This window comes from Molossus molossus, unplaced genomic scaffold, assembly GCF_014108415.1.
Source record: "Molossus molossus isolate mMolMol1 unplaced genomic scaffold, mMolMol1.p scaffold_m16_p_14, whole genome shotgun sequence".
NCBI classification, from domain to species: domain Eukaryota; kingdom Metazoa; phylum Chordata; class Mammalia; order Chiroptera; family Molossidae; genus Molossus; species Molossus molossus.
Window position 1 is genome coordinate 33,856,559 of NW_023425349.1, and position 21,867 is coordinate 33,878,425.

Consider the following 21,867-nt stretch of genomic DNA (forward strand, 5'->3'; position numbering starts at 1 on the left):
ACAGTGCCTGCTGCTATCGACACTCTGCTAAATGGGGTGCCTCTCTATGAACCCCGCCTCAGTTTCCAGCTGAGTCTTGGAGGAAGCTCAAAGCTCATATCCCCTGGCCCCACAATGTCTCTGTACACAATCAAGCTGAGGCAAGACCCGAAGTCCCAGCGCTAGGCCAAAGCTCTCCTTGCAGAAGTGGCCTTGAGCTCTGAAGTAGAGTAAAAATGTGTGTATGGGAGTCATGGGCTTCCTGTCACTGGAAGATGCGAACAGAAGCAGGATGAAGCGAGGCATGGAAATTGGAGAGGATTTCTGTCTGGGAATGGTCCGGATTCAGTGACCTGACAGCACACGTGTCCCAAGTTATCCCCCTAATGCCTAGCACAATGTGGTATGTGGTAGGAAGTCAGTCACTTCTCGATTGCTAGAAAGAATAAACACAAGAGAACTAAAAGAAACAAATTGCTTCATGCAAGCGAAGCATTGACAGGAACTGGGGCTCCACACAGACCTAGGCTTGGACAGTATGTCCCCTGGGTTTATTGACACTATGCCAAGTACCTGAAACACTCAGGAAAGAGTGAATCATGCTCCTTACCTAGTGAGAAGATTGCAGGAAGGACATGAGAGAAAGACATCCATCTAGTGCAGTAAAAGAACCACCATCATTTGGGGCTTGACAGAAGCAAACATGTGCTCTAAGCATGGTGTGGGAGTCACGGTGTGGGGAGTACTGGATCTAGATTCACCTTGCTGGGGACCCACTTTGTGACCTCAGTTTCCCCACCTGCACATGGGAGCTCCCACTAGGTGGCCCCTTAGGGTGCTTTTCATGCTGATGCCCTAGGAATTCACGAGGTCAAAGCAGCTCAGGCTCAGGCCCAGAGAAAATCAGTTTGGGGCTAAGCTAAGAGGTCCATAAATTTTAGCTCAAAAACTATGATGAAAGCAGAGGCTGAAGGTCAATTCACAGAGTAGTGATGAAGCAGGCCCTGTGGGGAGACAGGTGGATGAGCCCACTGAGCTGAGGGGCCAGCAGCCCCTCCAATGCAAGGCACGAGGTATGCTTCATGCATGGAGACCAGATATGACCTGAAGAAACGAGTCAGATCTCTGCAGGCTGAGGGAAAGGAGAAGGGCATTCCCGCAGCGGGAGCAGGTAAGCAATGGCTCAGAGGCTTCCTTAAATCAGGAGGACCCTCAGAGACCGGCGAGCCCATTGGTTCTCAAAGTGTGGTACCTTGTCCAGCAGTAACAGCATCATCCAGACCTACTGAGTCAGAAACTCTGGGGAAGGGGCCCAGCAATGGTTTTTAACAAACTTTCCAGGTGATTTTGGTGCATGTATGGATCTATGGTCCAGCCCACTGAATATTTATCCACAGTAGGTTGAGGGGTGCTCTGTAAAAGGAAGATACATGGTCAAAATAAGTTTGGGAATTACATGTTGTACACTGCTTTTGGAAAGTCACAAATCACACTGGCATATTAAAGGCTCTGAGAGTCCTGTAGTAAAGAGCTTTATTTATTTTTTATTAATCCTGTTGTCTTGATTTGGCTTTTCAGTTTGCTTACTAACATTTTCATTAACACTCTCTTAGTGAAATACTGACTTAAATCATTCTTCACATTGATAAATTGTAGCCTATAAGTACAGGGATTGCCCAAAGTCACAGAGAGAGTGTGTATCAAAGCTGGAAAAGACCCTAGCAATAAGCCTCATCCCAAAATAGGCTCCCTGGGCTCCCCACCATCCTACACCCTCTTTCCCTCCATCACAGCTGTGTGGCTCTCCAGAACCCTGCAGTATGGAGCTGGTCAATAAGACAGAGTTCTCTGAGTTCTTTCTGAAAGGATTCTCTGGCTACCCAGCCCTGGAGCGCCTGCTCTTCCCTCTGTGCTTGGCCATGTACCTGGTGACACTTCTGGGGAACACAGCCATCATAGCAGTGAGTGTACTGGACGTCCACCTGCACACGCCCATGTACTTTTTCCTGGGAAACCTCTCCATCCTGGACATCTGCTACACGTCCACCTTTGTGCCCCTGATGTTGGTCCACCTCCTGTCGACCTGGAAGACCATCTCCTTTATTGGCTGTGCAATCCAGATGTGTCTGAGCCTGTCCACAGGCTCCACAGAGTGCCTGCTACTCACCATCATGGCCTACGATCGCTACCTGGCCATTTGCTGGCCGCTCAGGTACCCGGTGCTCATGAGCCACAGGCTCTGCTTGTTGCTGGCAGGAGCCGCCTGGGTCCTCTGTCTCTTCAAGTCAGTGACTGAGACAGTCATCGTCATGAGGCTGCCCTTCTGTGGCCACCACGTGGTCAGTCACTTCACCTGCGAGATCCTGGCAGTGCTGAAGCTGGCATGCAGTGACACGTCAGTCAGCGAGGTCTTCCTGCTGGTGGGTTCCATTCTGCTGCTGCCGGTGCCCCTGGCACTCATCTGCCTGTCCTACATGCTTATCCTGGCCACCATCCTGAGGATGCCCTCCGCTGCTGGGCGCCGCAGGGCCTTCTCCACCTGCTCGGCGCACCTGGCTGTGGTGCTGCTTTTCTATGGCACTATTATCTTCATGTACATGAAACCCAAGAGCAAGGAGGCCCGAGTCTCTGACGAGGTCTTCACGGTCCTCTACGCGGTGGTCACGCCCATGCTGAACCCTGTCATCTACAGCCTGAGGAACAAGGAGGTGAAGGAGGCTGCCAGGAAGGTGTGGGGCAGACGATGGACCTCCAAGTAACTCTGCAGGTTAGTAGATGAGGCTTCACGTGCCTAAAGTGGGGATGGTATGGGGCAAAGGGCTGTATTTCTGGAATCTTCACCCCAGAAAGGCAGCGCCAAGTCCACCTGACGTGCACAGAATGGCTCCCAGTCGCTCCTCTGCTCCGTCCCCGGCCTTGCCCTGGGCCAGCTCTCAGCATCCCTCCCTGTGTGCCTACACCCGCTCCGCGCCCCTCTGGCCTCCCGAGTCCAGCCTTGCTCCTCCTCCCGTCTCTCCTCCAAGGGGCAGCCAACAGGACCTTTCGAAAAGCACATGTGATGGCGTCACTCTCCTGATTGAAACCCCTAAATGGCTCCCCATTGCTCTCAGGACAAAGTGCAACCTCTTCAGTGGGGCATTCATGGCCCTTATAAGCTGGCCCTGTTGGCCTGACTGACCCCACAGCCCGCTGCCCCAGTCTCCCTCCTGACAGCCACACACACCAGTCTGGAGTGGGCCTTGGCATTGCCCGGCGCTGCCCAGCGCTGTGCTCTTCGTGGTTCTTCCCACAAAGCAGCCCCAACCCAGCACATAACTCCACGTGTAAGAGACTGCTGACCCTCAAGGCCCAGCACAAATGCCACCTGCACCAGGAGGCCACCCCACTTTGCACCTCTCATTGTGCTCTTCCTGCTTTATGTCACCCCAATAAATTCAATAAAATTTTTTAAATAAATTTTATTTTATTTTTAAAATATTTTTCTTTATTGATTTTGAGAGGAAAGGTGAGACATAGAAACATCAATGAGAGAGAACATCGATTGGCTGCCTCCTGCATGCCCCCCACTGGGGATCGGGCCCACAACCTGGGCATGTGCCCTGACCAGGAATTGAACTGGTGACTCTTGGTGCATGGGTCGACGCTCAACCAGTGAACCACACCGGCCAGACTAAAAATAAATTTTTTATTTTTTATGTATTTATTTATCCTTACCCGAGGACATTTTTTCATTTTGTTCTGATAGAGCGGGAGGGAGAGAGAGGAAGAGAGAGACAGACATCGAAGTAAAAGGGACACATCAACTGGTTGCCATCAGGGCCGGGGACAAATCGTAACCGAGGTACATGCCCTTGACCAGAATCGAACCCGTGACTCATTGATCCACGGGCCGACATTCTAACCGCTGAGCCAAACCGGCCCGGACTAAAAATAAATTTTAAAAGAAAATAAGTGATCACGATCTTGACCTGTGTTCTTGATAAAAATTCCAAAAGCCAAGTCATAAAATAATGGAAAATTTTGCAGCTGCTGATTTACTTAAGGCTGTTTTTAGTCCCTAAACTGTGTCAAGTTATTTTTCATTGTGGGAAGGAAACAGAAAAGGAAAGAGTCAGAAATGGGAAGGGAAAGGGAAAAGAAACCTGTGAAAATTTGTGCACTGACTAAAATCCCAGACTTAAATGGTCCCTCATAAGTGCTTGGGGTGTCCTACCCTATGCAGCGATTCTCTTTCCTTAAACTTCCATTAATCCCGGTCCTTACAACAATGCTGGAAGGGGACAGCCCATTTCACAGACTAATACACCCAGGTCTAGGATGGGGAGACACGGTCCCCAAGCCTCAGATCCAAGGGGCAGGACTGCAGTGAGACCCATCTTCAGATTCTCTGTCCAGTGTCTCTCTTGTGCCCACCCAGGCCTCCTGGGACAGCACAAGGAACCTAGGGTCTCTGAAGCCCCACAGCTATCAAACCTGCAAACTTGAGTAGTTGCAGAGTTTGAACTTTAAATTGGGCAGGGACTGTGAAGTCCCTGAAGGCAGGGAGCAGGCAAGTTGTGTGTGTCAGGAGGCTGGTCCTCATGGGCATGGCCCTGGCCCATCCCAGCACAGTGTGTCTGCTGGTAACAAACTTGGCACTTCCCAGCTCTGCTGTTGGTCAGCTCACCTGGCAGCCTGCTCCAGCTACCCACACGTGCCGATGCCTCTGGGCCGATCGGTAGCAGGTAAGGAGAATCCGTAGCGTGTTGACTATTCTCACTAAATCTTTTAAAAATATAAACACCAGAATTTCTGCTTAGGGAAGAGGATGTAATACTACTAATAATATCAGCTATTGCTATTGATTCCTTGCCATGGGTCAAGCTCTGTGCTAAGGGCTTTGCATACATCATCTCACTGGATCCTCAAAATAACCCCACAAGGAAATACCATTCTTATCTCTGCGTTACAGGTAAGGAAGGTGAGGCCAAGGAAACTGTTAGCAAGTGGCAGATCTGGGACTTGGGCCTTGGTCAGTCTGACTCCAAAGCCCACACTCATCTGCTCTGCTTGCTGTACAGCATGGAGGAGAAGCAGGAGTCCAAGATCCCGGCGTGCCAGGGAAACTGGAACCGAAGGGTTCATCTTGTTGGGTCACTAACTTTTAAAATAATTTGTGTAGCCTAAAATAAGTATTAAATGGTTCATACTAGATGTATCAGCCAATGAAATTGATACATTTACCTTGAAAAGTAACCCTGGGTCTGTTAGACTTCAGGGTTGGAAGTTGCTAGACAGATGTGAGATATGTTTGGGAGGTTATAGAACACCAGACATGCCCTGGCTGGTTTGGCTCTGCCGTTAGAGCGTTGGCCTGCTGACCAGAGAGTCCCAGGTTTGGATCCTGCTAAGGGCATGTATCTTGGTTGCAGTTTGTCCCTGGCCTCAGCTGGGGTCATGTGGGTGGCGACCACTCAATGTGTCTCTCTCACATCGATGTTTTTTTTCTCTCTCTCTCTTCCTCCCTCTCTCCCTCCCGCTCTGTCTGAAGATGAATGCAAAAATGTCCTTGGATGAAGATTAAAATAAAATAAAAAATAGAATACGAGACCACTTAATTGAATGGTTCCATTTCACAAAAGGAGAAATTTGACCAAGGTCATATAGCAGAATCAGAAGAAAGGCAAGAATCAAACCTAGTTCCCTCAATTCCAGTCCCATTTCTTGGCATCACCCTGCCTCTCAGGAGGTGTAAATCTGGGGAGTGGAATTAGACAATTATGCTCAGAGACACTGTCTCTCTGTGAACCTGATTTTCCAGGACATGACAATGTGAGACATTGGTTGATAGATGCAGTGGTTTTCTCGGCGTACTGTGAAAGCCATCATAGCCAAATACCCAGCTCCATTTCCAGTCTCCTCCTTCCGGGCATGTGGTAGGATTACACACGGCCAGCAGGTCGTGGGCACATGTGACACGTGTCACTTCTGGGTCACAGCATTTAACTGCTGGTGTGAGATGCTCTAGTGTGTTCTTTCTGAGCCATAACAATGGGTGAAGTCCCACGTGGAGGAGCCTCCATCAGCCAGGGTGTCTGAGGAGGAAGACATGGAACAGAGCCCCCTGAAAACCTACATTGGAGAGGTAGCATGAGAAAAAAATAAACCTCTGTCATGGTAAGCCACTAAAACTATGAGGCTGTGTGTTACTGCAGCAAAGCCTAGCTCATCTTAACTGAACCACAAAGGAGACAGCAGCCGCACCCTGATGCCCCGTTCTGTGCCCGCATTGCAGTCAAAGCTGTCAGTCACCTGGCAGCATGGTACTTTCTGGACACAGACTTAGTTCTTTGGGGCCATGGGCTGGTTCTAATTTTCATGAATGTGTTATGATTTATCTCTTCAGAAAGAGCAGCCGTTACTGCAGGTAGGAGGCTGACACCCCAGAGGTGTCAAGCACAGCCCAGCAGGTGCCTTGTGGCTGAAGACAAGTCTTTTGATCTGGAGCCTCAGTAACAACTCGCTAGTGCTGGGCAGCTCACCAGCAGCTTCACATGTATGTTTCATCTGAGCGGCACAGCTAGTTAGTGCTGACATGGATGCCACGCTGGGGTTTTTTGAATCGGGCATTGATTGCCTGTTGAGTGACTGCCCTTGGCAGCACTCACTGTAGGAGGTGCCGAAGGGAAGGAGACAGAGTCCTGCTCGCAAGTGTAGTCGAGGAAACAGGTGCAGAGCACACCACACAACAACACACAGAGCTGGCCAAGGGCTCAGGGCATCAGCAGAGAGCAGGTAACTTCAGGGGCAGGAGGGAGAAGGAAAGGAGAGGTGAGCTGGGCTCCAAGCAGTGAGGAGGAATGCCCCCACTGGGGAAGGGAGGGAGGATGTGCCCACAAAAGGGAAATTCTTAGGCAAAGATGTAGCGCTGGGAAAAGACAAGGTTTATTCAGGAGAGGGTGAGCCCTTCCGCCCCTACAAATGGTAGGTGCAGTTCAGGAGGAAGACTGAGGGGAAAATCCATCCCTGAAGGACAGACAGGGCTCCAATGCTGTGTCACAGGACATTGGTGATTATATCTTCCAAATAAGAGTCACGCTCAGCTCCTATTTCTCCTTTAGACCAGAGGTCACCTGGGCCATAAGACAGCTTTCCTGTCCAAGAAGACCGCTGTGCCTTGGTGACATTTCAGCTTCCTCCAGTGAACACCTGGCACTGGCCTTTCCCACGAAGACAGTGGGACCAGCTCAGAGCGGCAGTGAAGCCACCTGGGAGGAAACTGCAGCCTGTCCCCACCCTCCCAGCGTAAAGCGCGTCAGTGACTGACATCACTCCTGCCAGGTTAGAACTGGGTCTCCCCTCCTTGTGTGACACCAGTGCCCTTGTCATTTATCCTAAAGAGCATTATGGAGGTCAAGAAGAAGTCACTTGGCTTTCAGGACTAGGATTAAGTCCTGTGGCCAGTGGCTCTACTGGGAGATGTATGTCCTTATATGTTCTTTTAAACATCAGCAGATGGTCTATGATTCCTTAAGGAGTGATGACCAGAAATCAGGCTTACACACCTCGTGGAGTGGAAATGTTCCCCCTTTATGTCCCCAGGGAACACTAGGTGAGCACCGTCCATCACCTGCCTGCCCTGCAGAGCGCCTCTCACCTAACCCAGGGAGGAGGGGAAGCCCTTGTGATGGGCGTGGCATCTTTCTGTCCACTTACTTTTCTTACTGCCGTAGCCACAGCACCTAAACAATACCTAGCCCCAGAGTAGGCATTCAAAACTACTCAGCAATGAATGAATCTGAACTACTACGGGCATGATTCAGCCATATGAAGTCCTAACCTAGAAAAGATGCTTCCATTTAACAGCCAAAAACTCTAAATTCCAAAGGAGCATGTCAAATGTGAATCCTACACTATTGTCTCCTGAGCCCACCCTGGGGGGGGGGGGGGACAACAAAGAGCCTAAGGGACTAGAAAGTGTCTCATCTCCCCGAGGTCGAGTCAGAACTACAGAGCCAGGAGGGCCAGCTTTCAGACCTTAGGTCTAAGTCTCTCGATATGCAGAGGGTAAAATTAAATTCCAGAGGTGGGGCTGACCTGCCCCAGGGCACATATTCAGGATGCTTGGCTCCCAGGCCCGCCAGAGCTTTTGCTAATACCTGTGTGGTCCAGATTTGAAAGGAGGGAAACTGAGATGGGTGGGGCCAACCAGACAGCTGCGACAGAATATGTCCTGCTGGGGCTACACGGCCACCATAACATAGAGATGGTCCTGTTTGTGCTCTGCCTGGGCATCTACTTGGTGAATGTGCTGGGGAACGCCCTCCTCATAGGGCTGAACATGCTGGACCCCCGCCTGCACAGCCCCATGTACTTCTTCCTCAGCAATCTCTCTCTCATAGACATCTGTGGCACATCCTCCTTTGAGCCCCTCATGCTGGTCAACTTCCTGGAAGCCCAAAGGACCATCTCTTTCCCTGGCTGTGCCCTGCAGATGTACCTGACCCTGGCGCTAGGCTCCACGGAGTGCCTGCTCTTGGCCGTGATGGCATACGACCGTTATGTGGCTATCTGCCAGCCTCTTAGGTACTCAGAGCTCATGAGTGGACAGACTTGCATGCTGATGGCAGTGCTGAGCTGGGGGACAGGCTTTGCCAACTCACTGCTGCAGTCCATTGTCACCTGGAGCCTCCCCTTCTGTGGCCACAATGTCATTAACCACTTCTTCTGTGAGATCTTGGCAGTGCTGAAACTGGCCTGTGGGGACGTGTCTCTCAATGCACTGCTTTTAATGGTGGCCACAGCTGTCCTTTCCCTGGTCCCGCTCCTGCTCATCTGCCTGTCCTACATTTTCATCCTGGCTGCCATCCTGAGGGTGCCCTCCGCGGCAGGCCGGCGCAAAGCCTTCTCCACCTGCTCTGCCCACCTCACAGTGGTAGTGATTTTCTATGGGACTATCTCCTTCATGTACTTGAAGCCCGAGGCCAAGGACCCTGACTTGGATAAGATTATTGCGTTGTTCTATGGGGTTGTGACACCCTCACTGAATCCCATTATCTACAGCCTGAGAAATGCAGAGGTAAAAGCTGCTGCCATCGCTCTGCTGGGCAGAAATCTGCTCTCCAGGAAAATGTTCCGCTTTTCCTGCTGCTCTCCAGCCCTACCCAGCAGGACAGGCTAGGTTATACTGAGGGAATAACTTCACAACTTCAGCGGCTTAAAACCATGGGGCTTTATTTTCCGCTCATGCTACGGGTCCATTAGAGGCAGGCTGGGGGCGGAGGGGGGTGCATTCTGCTCTGTGTCATCATCTTCACCCCGCTGGGACTCAGTACAATAGAGCAACTACTGGAACACTGCTGGTCACCATGACAAAAGGAAAGGAGAATGACAAGGCCTGCACCGACTCCTCAAGCTTCCACTCAGAAGTGGCATGTTATTTCCACCTGCATTTTATTGGCCAATCAAGGCACATCAAGGGAGAGGGGAGACACACCTCCCATGTGTCTGGAAGGAGAGGGAGACTGAGAAAGTTGTGAATAGCCTACTGACTGCCACACCATCCTACAGTCAACCCAAAAGCTACCAGGGGGTTGCCTTGCTCATCTCTGACCACCCACCCTTCACTGGCTGACGCCAGGTTAATCGTCCCAGGAAAGTGCCCATGAGTGCACTCATGGTGGCTTTGCACCGAGTCAAACTAACCAGGTGAGACTGTGCCTCCCAGAATTTCCTTCCCTCAGTGGTTCTGGGTTAGGATGGACCACAAAAACTTCACGAGAGATTTGGAAGGCGACACTGAAGCAGCAGCAGATGCTGCAGGAGCATCACGTGCTGCCGCTGACCTGCTGGCTCAATGGTTGTAGGTGCAGCCCGCCAAGTCCCACCCGATCACCTCCTCCAGCAGTTCCGTCCTGTGCCAAGTGCAGCTCCGTAGCAAAGACTACCAGCTTCGCATGCAGGTCACCAGTGTCACTGAGATGGAAGGCAGTGAGAGCCAGGCACAGGTTCCAGTTAGTCCTCCTGGGTGCTAGTGTGCCTTACCTTCCCTATTTCATCCCCACCAGCCCTGGTGCCCACAGCAACTTCCCGTCCAACACCAGATGCAGAGGTAACAGCTTTGCACAAACTTCTCCAACTGCTCCCACAACTGTATAGGTTCCTTCTCTAACAAATCCCTGTATCACTCCGAGTGGTCTGCTGCTTAGGTCAAACCCTGATTCATCACTCTTCTGATCAAGAACCTCTGATGTCACCCCACTACCACAGCATTAAGTCTAAGTTTTTCATCTGAGTCCTCAGACCCTCCAGAATGCGCGCGTGCGCGCGCACGCGCACACACACACACACACACACACACACACACACACACACACTGCTTCTTCAGCCTGATGTTCCACTAGCCCCTTCTCATGGCCACCCCTCACTACAGTATCTGTCCTGCCCGCACAGCCACCTCCTGTCCATGCTGTTCTCCGTGAGACCGGGACTGTCTCAGACACCGTTTCGTTCCGCATCCTTCCCTGATGCACTTTGAAAGTGTTCTCTTTCCTCTCTATCCTACAGCACTTTGTTGGAACCTTTCAGTCAGTCTGTATCCAGTTCTGCTTTGTATTAATGTATTTCCCCACAATGTGAGCTCTTTCCGGGCAGGATTCCCCTGGGTCTGGCTCGTCTCTGCCGCTCCCCAGAGCTTTCCCTGTAGAAGGTTCACTGAACTGAACTGTCACTCAGAAGCCCTCACGATGTCACCATCTGGGGACTGAGCCTTGTGCCGCTGAGCATCATGTCTCCCTCTTCTTCAGGGCCCATCTCTATTCTGTGACTCTGTCCTGAACCCCAGCTATTTGGGTCCATGGGTCCTGGTGACCTGGCTCTATACATCTTCATGTGATGGAATAATATTTCTGAAACAGGAACAACACCTAGCTCACCCCTCACCCCTTCTTGCTGGTTAGTTGGCTATATGACTCTCTGCTCAGTGCCCCCAAGGAGGAGATGTGAGCACAGAGACCAGAGGGCAAAGGGAACATTAAGGCATAGAGCAGCGATTTTCAACCTTTTTCATATAATGGCACACACAAACTAATTACTAAAATTCTTGCAGCACACCAAAAAATATATATTTTGCTGATCTGACAAAAAAAATAGGTATAATTTTTATTCACTCACACTGGCTATTATTGTGTTGGCTGTTATCATTTTTTATTTGACAATCTAAGGGGAAAAGAGCTCAGTGCCCCTGACTAGAGAGTCAGGTATTGCATGTTTTAAAAATTCTTGCAGCACACCAGTTGAAAATCGCTGGCACAGACAAAAGATATAGGAGAAAATATGATAAGTAAATGTAAGGCTTTCTCACCTCCAGATTAACAAAAGACCACTAAACTAGGAAGGAGGGGACACAGTGAGAGCATTGGCACAAAAAGGGAGGGGCCCTGAGCCCCTACCCCCCAAGCCAAGCCCCTGGGACAGGTTTGCAGGATCTAAAAGCTGGAATAACTCGTGCTTTGTTGTCCCAGTAAAAGCCAGAGGAGGACCCCAGAGTAGAAATGGCTTCAAGGTGTGTCTGGGTGGACAAGGTCTGTTTCTGCACATGGCACAGAAGTGATAGAGAGCCTCAGGACTAAAAGGGGTTACAAGACAGGACCAAGAATCCGCTCCAGCATGGCCTACCTGCACCGCTGACTGGGGACCAGGTGGAATGATAGACATCTCAGGGGCTGGGAGCCAATTGAACTGTGGTGACCAGAAAGAACACTCTCCCAACATCTTTACATTATATAAGGTCCTCGGGACTCAGCTGGACTCTTGTGGAAAGAGAAGAAACTCCAAATTGACAAAAGATTCTATGTCTGGCACTAAGACAAAATGGAGCTCAAAACAGAAGTTACATTCTTGTGATATTTCTTATGCACCTGAGATTTGTACCTGCTAGTCCACTTTTCTGGGACCTCAGCTTCCTTCCTACTGGGTGTGGATACCACAAGGAAGATCTGTCTCACCGATTTAAATCATCTCAGCACACACACACACTCACAACTCCCTATTCCCAGCTGCTGCAGCCTGATACAAAAAGCCTCAGACAGTAGCTCCAGCAGCTCATTCCAGCTGGGCTCCCATCACCCCTATTGATCTCCTCCAGGTCCCTCTTTCCTTTCCCTCCGCACACCTTTGGCCCCAGAAAAAAAGGCAGCACAGAACCAGCAAATACTTCATTGGAGACACATCAGACTCCACCTGCATCAACTCAAGATACCAGCCCCGAGGCCCAGTTCTGTCTGTCCAGCAATTCCCCTCCCAGCACAGCACAGTCCAGATGCTGCTTCTGGGCAGGAGACCCGAAGCCAGAGTTGTTGAGTTGCTAGGAAGATCTGGAGACTCAGTTTCCCCCAAATGGATTCCACTTCCTCAGGAATGATGCCACGTCCTGGTAGGGCTCTATATTCCCAGGAAGGAATCCACGCCTTCAGGAGGGCTCCATGTCCCTGGGGGGGCTCCACGCCCTAGTAGGGCCTGCTTGGTCCCAAGGGGCTCTGTGGCCCTGCACAGGCTACAGTCCTGAAGGACTCCTTGGATGCAGGATTACTTCAGGCCTTCAGGAAGTATACCAGGTCCTTGAAAGAGTTCCATGTCAAGAAAGGCTCCAAGTCCTCAAGAAATACAACTTGTCTTTCATCCCTGGGAAGACTCCATGCTGCCTGGAAAAACCCCAGGAAGGGTTCTCTGCCCCTAGGAAGGGTTCATGTTCCCCAAGGGCCAGGCCCAAAGGCCCTCTCAGCTGGTACAGATACTGCTGACAGGGGCCCCTCCTGGGCCCACAAGGCCCAGCTCCTCCTGCTCATTGATGCACAGCTGGTAACCGCAGCCCCGGGCCCGGGCTCCAGATGAGACCCGGTGGTCAGTCTTGGCACGAGGGGGCAGCAGGAAGCCCACACTGCCAGCGATGAGCATATGCCAAATGCTGTGAATGTAGAAGTAGTTGTCTCGTGTCTCCACAAAAGCGTAGAGTAAGATGGCACTGCCTGCAATAAGGCTGCCTGGACACAGGTAGAAAAGCCAGCGGCGCCACGTGGGCGGGTAGCAGTGCCGGCGGCGGACGCTGCGGACTGTCTAGGGGAGGCAGAGAAGTGGGGCTCAGGAATGCAAGGCCCTGGAACCCAAGCCAGAGCTGGTCACTCTCAGGCTTCCTCTGAGCCATGGTTGTGACCTAAAGGCACTGCTAAGACTAGAATGGGCACCATGAGCAGAACAGGGATGGTGACGGGTCTGAGCCCACCTTAAATTGGGGAACAGATACCCAGAGCCCTGCACCCAAGTCCCGCTGGGAAGCCCCACCCACAGCTCTCCCCCCCTTACCCAGGCTGTGGCCAAGATCCCCAGGGCGAAGAGACTGGGTCCGAGCAGATTCCAGAGTCCATGCCGGTCGAGCTGCAGAGCCATGGACAGCAGCATAGCCCCCAGCAAATACAGCACCTAGAGAAAGGGGACTCTAGGGACCGAGCCAGGATGGAGAGAGGCACTTGGCAATGCCCTCTGGGAGAGGTTGGGAATGGGTTTCAGGTAGACTTTAGCTATGGTTGTCCCCCAGGGCCCATTCTGGACTGACCTGCTTGACCACAGGTTGTAAACGAGCCATGGCAATGACAGTGACCCACACGGACATTAAGGAGCCCAGGAAATCACAAAACTGTAGCACATCGTAGTCCATGATGCAGAAAACCACAATGCCTGGCTGGTCACAGGCATGATAGAACTGGAGAAAGAAATAACAGGCATCGAGAGAACTGGGGCAGAGGTTCAGGTCTACAAAACTGAAGAAAGAGGCCACAAGGGTGGTGGTGTGCTGCTGTCACAGAAGCAGAGGTCAGAGGTCAGAGGTCAGAGGCTGCACAGATTTAGGAAATGCCCTCTCCCCACTCCTGAGAAAATAAGGCAGGGAAGCCTGGTCTGCCTCATAAGCTGCATGTATCTGGCAGCCCTGACCCTCGACCTCATCTTCCTGATCTTCCTGCTTCTGAAATGTGCTGCGGAGAGCACCAGGCCGGGGAGGTCCAGGTTTCTCAAGTTGAGGCCAATCCTTCCCCATCTCCTCCTGCTCACTGTGGGTCTCATCTGTAATCTTCATCCCTGACCCAAACTCTGGTGCTGGGCTCTTGCCTCTTGGCCAACCCAGACCTGAGCCTCCCCAGCATGTACCAATCCCTCCTGCTGGCTCAGACTCTGAGTCAGGCTTCCCCGTCAGGCCTTGCACTCACTGACCCTCCTCATCCCCTCCCACCCAGTGCCATGGCAGACACAGCAAGAAAACAGGTAGTTCCTGCGCCCATGGAGAAGAGCATGGTACTTCACACGATGGGATAAAAACATGGGGATGAGCCAGTGTCCACCTCTCCTACCCTGTGGGGAACACAGTAAAGAGTCGGGTACTGAGGGGATTCAAAAAGGGGCTCGGGACGCAAGTGGAATTGTATCAAGCTATTGCAGGCACCTCGATTCAAGAATCACAGTCTGTCATCAGCCCCCCTTGGTCTGTGGTCCCAATCCCTGTGCCTCTCTGGACAATGCTATCATGGCCTCTGACCTCCTATGTTCCCTTTGTGAAAAGGCTTCCCCAGGAATCACCTGAGTTCTCTTTGTCTTGGAACATTTGCTGTCACTTTTCTCTGAACATTTAATAGAATTTATGTGATTTGAGTATTTACTGATTCCAAACACTAAGAACATGTATGGTTGTAAGAATATCTTTGATGCAAATAGAATGGGAACACATATCCCTCTGAGGATTTCTTTCATTTGCCTTACGAGCCCACCCAAAGGAAAGATACCGGACAGATCTCTGAGGAAAAACGGCTCCAGACCGAGAACAAACCCGTAGCAGCATGCTCACCCCTCCCACCTCCTGACATCATCCCTGCTCCCTCAGGAAGAACGGGCTGTGTGGTGATGGAAGCAGGGTTAAGAAGAAAACTAAGCCCTGGCCGGTTTGGCTCAGTGGTTAAGTGGTTACAGCATTGGCCCGCGGACCAGAGAGTCCCAGGTTCGGTTCCTGCTAAGGGCATGTACCTCGGTTGCAGCTTGTCCCTGGCCCCGGTTGGGTTGTGTAGGTGGCAACCACTCGATGTGTCTTTCTCACATCGATGTTTCTTTCTCTCTCTTCCTCCCACTCTATCTGAAGATAAATGCAACAATGTCCTTGGGTGAGGATAAAAAAATAAAACAAAAGAAGAAGAAAACTAAGAAGTTATGATGGAAGAGAAAAGGTGTTGACCTATTCAAACTGGCATGCCCACAGGTTAGCAGATCAAAAAAATTTGAGATTTCTATGAATCAGTCTGTTTGCTCTCTGCCCCTGCATGTTACCCCAGGTCCTCTGGAAGCCATGGATAGTGAGGGCATCTTTTTAAAAAAATAATTTTTCTTTATTGAGAGGAAGGGAGAGGGAAAGAGATAAAGACATTGATGAGAGAGAACATCAATTGACCGCCTCCCACATGCCCCCCACTGGGGATCTAGCCCACAACCTGGGCATGTGTCCTGACAGGGAATCGAACTGGTAACCTCTCGAGCATAGGTCAACACTCAACCACCGAGCCATACCAGCCAGGCACGAGGGCATCATTTGATAGGAGAAACAAGTTTGTGTAGTTCCCAAGGTTGGACTGAAACACATCAGCATGAACTTTAAGCACTACTTGTAGCCCAGGTCCATTTCTTCATTATTCTATTAAAAGGCAACCCTACATCACAAGGGCCGTGAGCCCCAAAGAGCAGTAGCCTCACAGGCCTTGGTAAGAAGGTCTCCAGCCCCCCCAGAGACATGGCCTTGGGTGTAAGGAGAGGGCAGGGACATCCCGTCCACCGCTGAGGAATATCACAAGTTGTTCCCTCACTGGCAGCAATGGGGTTTCTGTGACTTCTGGGAAGAATGGAAATGGGAGAACCTAGTCTCCTGTTTGAATGAGTTAGAGTTGAGAACAAGAAGGTGGAGATGAGGTGGGGAAGAATAATTCAGGGGGGGGAAAGCATTATATCCCAAACTCATATTACAAACCATGACACCCCAACCTTAATCAAACAGCATCCCCATTAGGAAAAAGCACATGGGGAACTGAAGCAGGTCTGTTGTGAAAACTGACAGAATCCAGCTCAAGTGCAGAGTGGCCAACAACAGAATGGGGAACAGATTTGAAAGTTCAGTCTCTAGAGACAAAGAATGAGAAATTAGCTGTTAATGTTTCCTTTGAACCTGTTAAAGAGGTCATCCAGTCATTCGAATTATAAAATCATAACTTCAACAGATAAATGGAAAGAAAAGGTAAATAATAAAAGGGCAGCAAGAAGTTAGGAGGTTTTTTTTGTTTTGTTTTTTATCCTTATCCAAGGACATTTTTCCATTTTTTGTACAGACAGAGTGGGAGGGAGAGAGAGGAAGAGAGAGAGAGGGAAACCTCGATGTGAAGGGACACATCGAGTGGCTGCCACCCGCACGACCAACCAGGGCCGGGGACAAACTGCAACCGAGGTACGTGCCCTTAGCGGGAACCAAACCCGGGTCTCTCCGGACCGCAGGTGGACGCTCTAACCGCTGAGCCAAACCGGCCAGGGCGAAGCTAGGAGTTTTTAAAAAGAAAAAAAAAAGGGGGAAACAGAAAATTTAGGGATATTAGCACTGGGAACCCCTGGGTCTGATTCCTTCACATTTTAAGCTGTGAGACTTCAACTTGTGTACTTATCTTACCTCTTTTCCTTCACATTGGAGGTAAAGCATGTTGTCCCTTCAGGAAGAGACTGCCTTGGAATGATCGTATTTTAAGTGAATTTCTCAGACAGACTTTTGAAAGGGCTTTTAAGTTTGGGGACATGGCTCCTGCTTCATAAATCATTAAATTGAGAAAATGAATTCTTACTGGGAAACTCTGACTTTTTATGTGGGTCCACATCAGCATTAGAATTAATGCATTGAATATGCTTAAAAGATTTGTTTATTTTTCAATTTATATATGCTAATTAATTAAGAGTTCATTTGGTTCCTAAACAAATCAATGTTTTGGTCTTTTATTCTATGTTAGCTATAGGACATTGATTATTCTCTACCACTAAGACCTGATATAAGTAATACAGGCCACTAAAATATTGTGTTAAGATTTAGATTTTATTTTAAAGCATTAATTTTACATTTCAGACTTAACCAGGCATTGCTCCATATGCCTGATGTTGATGTATAGAGAAGGAAATGCCCAAACATTTCTGGAAAAGGGACTTGTAATAAATCTTTCAATCTCAGATAAGAGAGAACACATATCAGCAGAAGAAAAGAAAAGCTGAATTGTCTAATATTGAAGACACATCTAAGGGAATAGTTAATTGAAGGCTGATCTTATTGAATTTCTCAGCACTGAAAAAAGAATGGCAAATAATGGAGAAATTGTGTCTGGAGTGGACAGGTTAGGCGGAAATCATCTCACTAACATTCTAATCACAGAATAATAATGACTGGTTATTCACCAAGTACATTAAAAAATTAAAGAGATTGTTTGAGGTTGTAGAAAATCCACAGGGATAGAGTTAATTAAAATTACAGTGTAACACAACAACACAAAATCTATGGGATGCAGCGAAAGCACTTCTGAGAGGGAAGTTCATAGCACTACAGATCTACCTCAAAAAACAAGAAAAATTTCTAATTGACTGTCTAACCTCACAGCTTAAAGAATTAGAAAGCAAACAAAAAGAAAACCCCAGAGCAAGTAGAAGGAAGGAAATAGTAAAGATCAGAGCAGAAATAAATGACATAGAGACCAAAAAAACAATTCAAAGGATCAATGAAACAAAGAGCTGGTTTTTCGAAAAGATAAACAAGATAGATGGACCCTTAGCTAGACTCACCAAGAAACAAAGAGAGAGAACCCAAATACACAAAATCAGAAATGAAAGAGGAGAAGTAACAACCAACACCACGGAAATACAAAAGATCGTTAACAACTACTATGAACAACTATATGGCAACAAATTCGACAATCTCAGCGAAATGGACAAATTTCTAGAAACACACAGTCTCCCAAAACTATTCCCGGAAGAGATAGAAAACTTGAACAGACCAATAACAACTAAGGAAATTGAAGAGGTAATCAAGACTCTTCCAGCAAACAAAAGCCCAGGCCCAGATGGTTTCACAGGGGAGTTTTACCGAACATTCAAAAAAGAACTAACACCCATTCTCCTCAAACTATTTCAAAAAATTCAAGAAGAAGGAAGACTTCCAACCACATTCTATGAGGCCAGCATAATTCTAATTCCAAAACCAGAAAAAGACACTACGAAGAAAGAAAACTACAGGCCAATATCCCTGATGAACATAGACGCCAAAATCCTGAACAAAATACTAGCAAATCGGATCCAGAAATACATCAAAAAAATTATTCACCACGACCAAGTGGGATTCATTCCAGGGATGCAAGGCTGGTACAATATTCGCAAATCAATAAACGTGATACACCACATAAACAAAATGAAGAATAAAAACCACATGATCATATCAATAGATGCTGAAAAAGCATTCGACAAAATCCAGCATCCATTTCTGATAAAAACGCTCAGCAATGTGGGAATAGAGGGATCATATCTCAACATAATAAAGGCCATATATGAAAGACCTACAGCCAACATCATACTCAATGGACAGAAACTAAAAACATTTCCATTAAGAACAGGAACAAGACAGGGATGTCCACTTTCGCCACTCTTATTTAACATTGTACTGGAAGTCTTAGCCACAGCAATCAGACATGAAGAAAAAATAAAAGGGATCCAAATTGGAAAGGAGGAAGTGAAACTGTCATTATTTGCAGATGACATGATATTGTACATAGAAAACCCTAAAGACTCCATCAAAAATCTATTAGACTTAATAAATGAATTTGGCAAAGTAGCAGGATACAAAATTAATGTCAAGAAATCGACGGCATTCTTGTACATCAATGACGAACTCACAGAAAGAGAAACTGAAAAAACAATCCCATTTACCATCGCTCCAAAAAAATTACGATACCTAGGAATAAACTTAACCAAAGAAGTAAAGGACCTATTTGCAGAAAACTACAGGTCATTGAAAAAAGAAATAGAGGAAGATATAAAAAAGTGGAAGCACATACCCTGTTCATGGATTGGAAGAATTAACATCATTAAAATGTCCATACTACCCAAAGCAATCTATAGATTCAATGCAATCCCCATCAAAATACCAACGACATATTTCATAGAACTAGAACAAATACTTCAAAAGTTCATATGGAACCAAAAAAGACCCCGAATAGCCACAGCAATCTTGAAAAAGAAGAACAAAGTTGGAGGGATCACAATACCAGATATCAGGTTATACTACAAAGCGACTGTAACCAAAACAGCCTGGTACTGGCACAAGAACAGGCATATAGACCAGTGGAACAGAACTGAAAACCCAGAAATGGACCCAAGGCAATACGCTCAATTAATATTTGACAAAGGTGGCAAGAGCATACAGTGGAGTCAAGACAGCCTCTTTAATAAATGGTGTTGGGAAAATTGGACAGTTACGTGCAAAAAAATGAAACTAGACCATCAACTTACACCATACACAAAAATAAACTCAAAATGGATAAAAGACTTAAATGTGACCCGTGAATCCATAAAAATTCTAGAAGAAAATGTAGGCAACAAAATTTCGGACATCATACGGAGCAGAATTTTCACTGATACATCACCTAAGGCGACAGAAATAAAGGAGAAAATGAACACATGGGACTACATCAAACTAAAAAGCTTCTGCACAGCAAAAGAAACAATCATCAAAATGGAAAGGCAACCCCCTGTATGGGAGAACATCATTGCCAATGATGTATCAGATAAGGGGTTAATTTCCAATATATACAGAGTGCTCATACAACTCCACAAAAGGAAGACAAAGAACCCAATTAAAAAATGGGCAGAGGAGCTGAATAGACACCTCTCCAAACAGGACATACAAATGGCCAAGAGACATATGAAGAAATGCTCAACATCACTACTCATCAGAGAGATGCAAATTAAAACAACAATGAGGTATCACCTCACACCTGTCAGAATGGCCGCCATCAACAAATCATCAAACAACAAGTGTTGGCGAGGGTGTGGAGAAAAGGGGACTCTAATACACTGCTGGTGGGAATGCAGACTGGTGCAGCCGCTATGGAAAACAATATGGTGCTACCTCAAAAAATTAAAAATTGAACTTCCATTTGACCCAGTGATCCCACTGCTGGGAATATACCCTAGGAAGCCTGAAACACCAATCAGGAAGAATATATGTACCCCCATGTTCATAGCAGCACTATTTACAATAGCTAAGATCTGGAAACAGCCCAAGTGTCCACCAGTAGACGAATGGATCAAAAAGCTGTGGTACATATACACAATGGAATACTATGCAGCAGTAAGAAAGAAAGATCTCTTATCCTTTGCGACGACATGGAGGGACCTGGAAAGTATTATCCTAAGTGAAAGAAGCCAAGCAGAGAAGGACAAATACCACATGATCTCACTTATATACGGAATATAATGAACATAACAGTCTGAGGAGTACAGTAGACCCAGACACATGGAAGTGGGGCACAGACTGACATCCCTCAGAAGAGGGGATGGGGGGTGGGGGGGTGGGAAGAGATAAACCACAGAACTTATATGCATGTATGCATGACCAATGGACATGGACAACTAAGCCGGGGACAGGGTGGAGGTGGGGTGGGGTGGGGGGTGCCAATGGGGTAAAAAGGTAAAATATCTGTAACAAAAAAATAAATAAATTAAAAAAATTTCAAAAAAAAAAAAATTACAGTGTAAGCCTGGTCAGTGTGGCTCAGTGGACTGAGCATCGTCCTATGGACTGAGAGGTCCCAGTTTGATTCCCAGTCAGGGCACATGCCTGGGGTTGTGGGCTCCATCCTCAGTAAAGGGCGTGCAGGAGGCAGCCAATCGATGTTTCTCACATGGATGTTTCTATCTCTCTCTTCCTCTCTCTCTCAAAAAATCAATAATCAGATATATATAAATCAAATATATATATATATATATTTTTTATTTTATTTTATTTTATTTTTAATTGCAGTGTGAGGTGCCCTGGCTGGTGCAGCTCAGTTGGTTGGAGCATCATCCAGTACACTGAAAAGTCATGGATTTGATTCCTGGTCAGGGCACATACCCAGGTTTCGGGTTTGATCCCCAGTCCGGGCATGTACAGGAGGCAACCAATTAATGTTTCTCTCTCACCTCTCTCCCTCTGATCTTTTGATTGGTTCTCCTTATCTTTTAAAAAATTGAAAACTACTAAACTGAGGTCATGAGTTTCTCCATGTATACCAGGACTTCTGAGAAACTGAAGTCAGGTTAGAAACTTATCAGTGCATACTCACTGCCCTGGTACTAGGGGAGCAACACATTTCAGTGATTACATGTGAGGGATCTGGAGCCAGACTGAGTGAAAATGTTGGTCCTACCACCCACCTTATACTTTAGGCAAAGTATTGAAACTTCCCTTGTCTTCAGAAGAGATGATGATAACAAAAGTACCTATTTTTATTATAGCGCTATTATGAGGATTCGGGCAGCAGTGTTTGACACACAGTACGTATTCAGTAGATGTTATTTTGCTGTTATTATATAAACTGCCTGGTTATATACAAAATCAAGTGCTGGGTTTGTGGCTTATCTTATTTTTGTTTTTTTAAATACGTTGTACACCTTATATTTTACATTTTATATACTTTACGTATTTACATTTTACATTTTAAACTCCTGAAGAACAAACCTAATGTCTGTTCCTATGTCCTGGGTAAGAATCAATGCACTATTCCCAGGTGTGGACTGTCCTGGATTTGAAGACAGAGAAGACTATCA

The 21,867-nt window shown here is 47.7% G+C and overlaps 3 protein-coding genes across 3 annotated transcripts in view; 2 read left to right on the forward strand and 1 right to left on the reverse strand.

Annotated features, from left to right (window-relative positions):
• Positions 1 to 1,748: 1,748 nt before the first annotated feature.
• LOC118630156 (olfactory receptor 13J1-like) lies at positions 1,749 to 2,738 on the forward strand. Its single transcript, XM_036261885.1, has one exon. It carries the CDS (start codon positions 1,800 to 1,802, stop codon positions 2,736 to 2,738), a length of 939 nt encoding a protein of 312 aa, XP_036117778.1. The 5' UTR covers positions 1,749 to 1,799.
• Positions 2,739 to 8,152: 5,414 nt separating this feature from the next.
• LOC118630074 (olfactory receptor 13C7-like) lies at positions 8,153 to 9,139 on the forward strand. The gene has a single exon (XM_036261772.1). It carries the CDS (start codon positions 8,153 to 8,155, stop codon positions 9,137 to 9,139), a length of 987 nt encoding a protein of 328 aa, XP_036117665.1.
• A 3,010-nt stretch (positions 9,140 to 12,149) lies between these two features.
• The window catches only part of TMEM8B (transmembrane protein 8B), a 30,355-nt gene continuing 20,637 nt past the window's right edge, over positions 12,150 to 21,867 (reverse strand). Inside the window, exons 11-13 of the mRNA XM_036261161.1 lie at positions 13,568 to 13,714; positions 13,318 to 13,434; positions 12,150 to 13,071 (exon numbers count right to left, since the gene is read on the reverse strand). Coding sequence (XP_036117054.1) covers positions 12,736 to 13,071; positions 13,318 to 13,434; positions 13,568 to 13,714 — 600 coding nt within the window. The 3' untranslated portion in view covers positions 12,150 to 12,735. The remainder of the gene's footprint in view (positions 13,072 to 13,317; positions 13,435 to 13,567; positions 13,715 to 21,867) is intronic.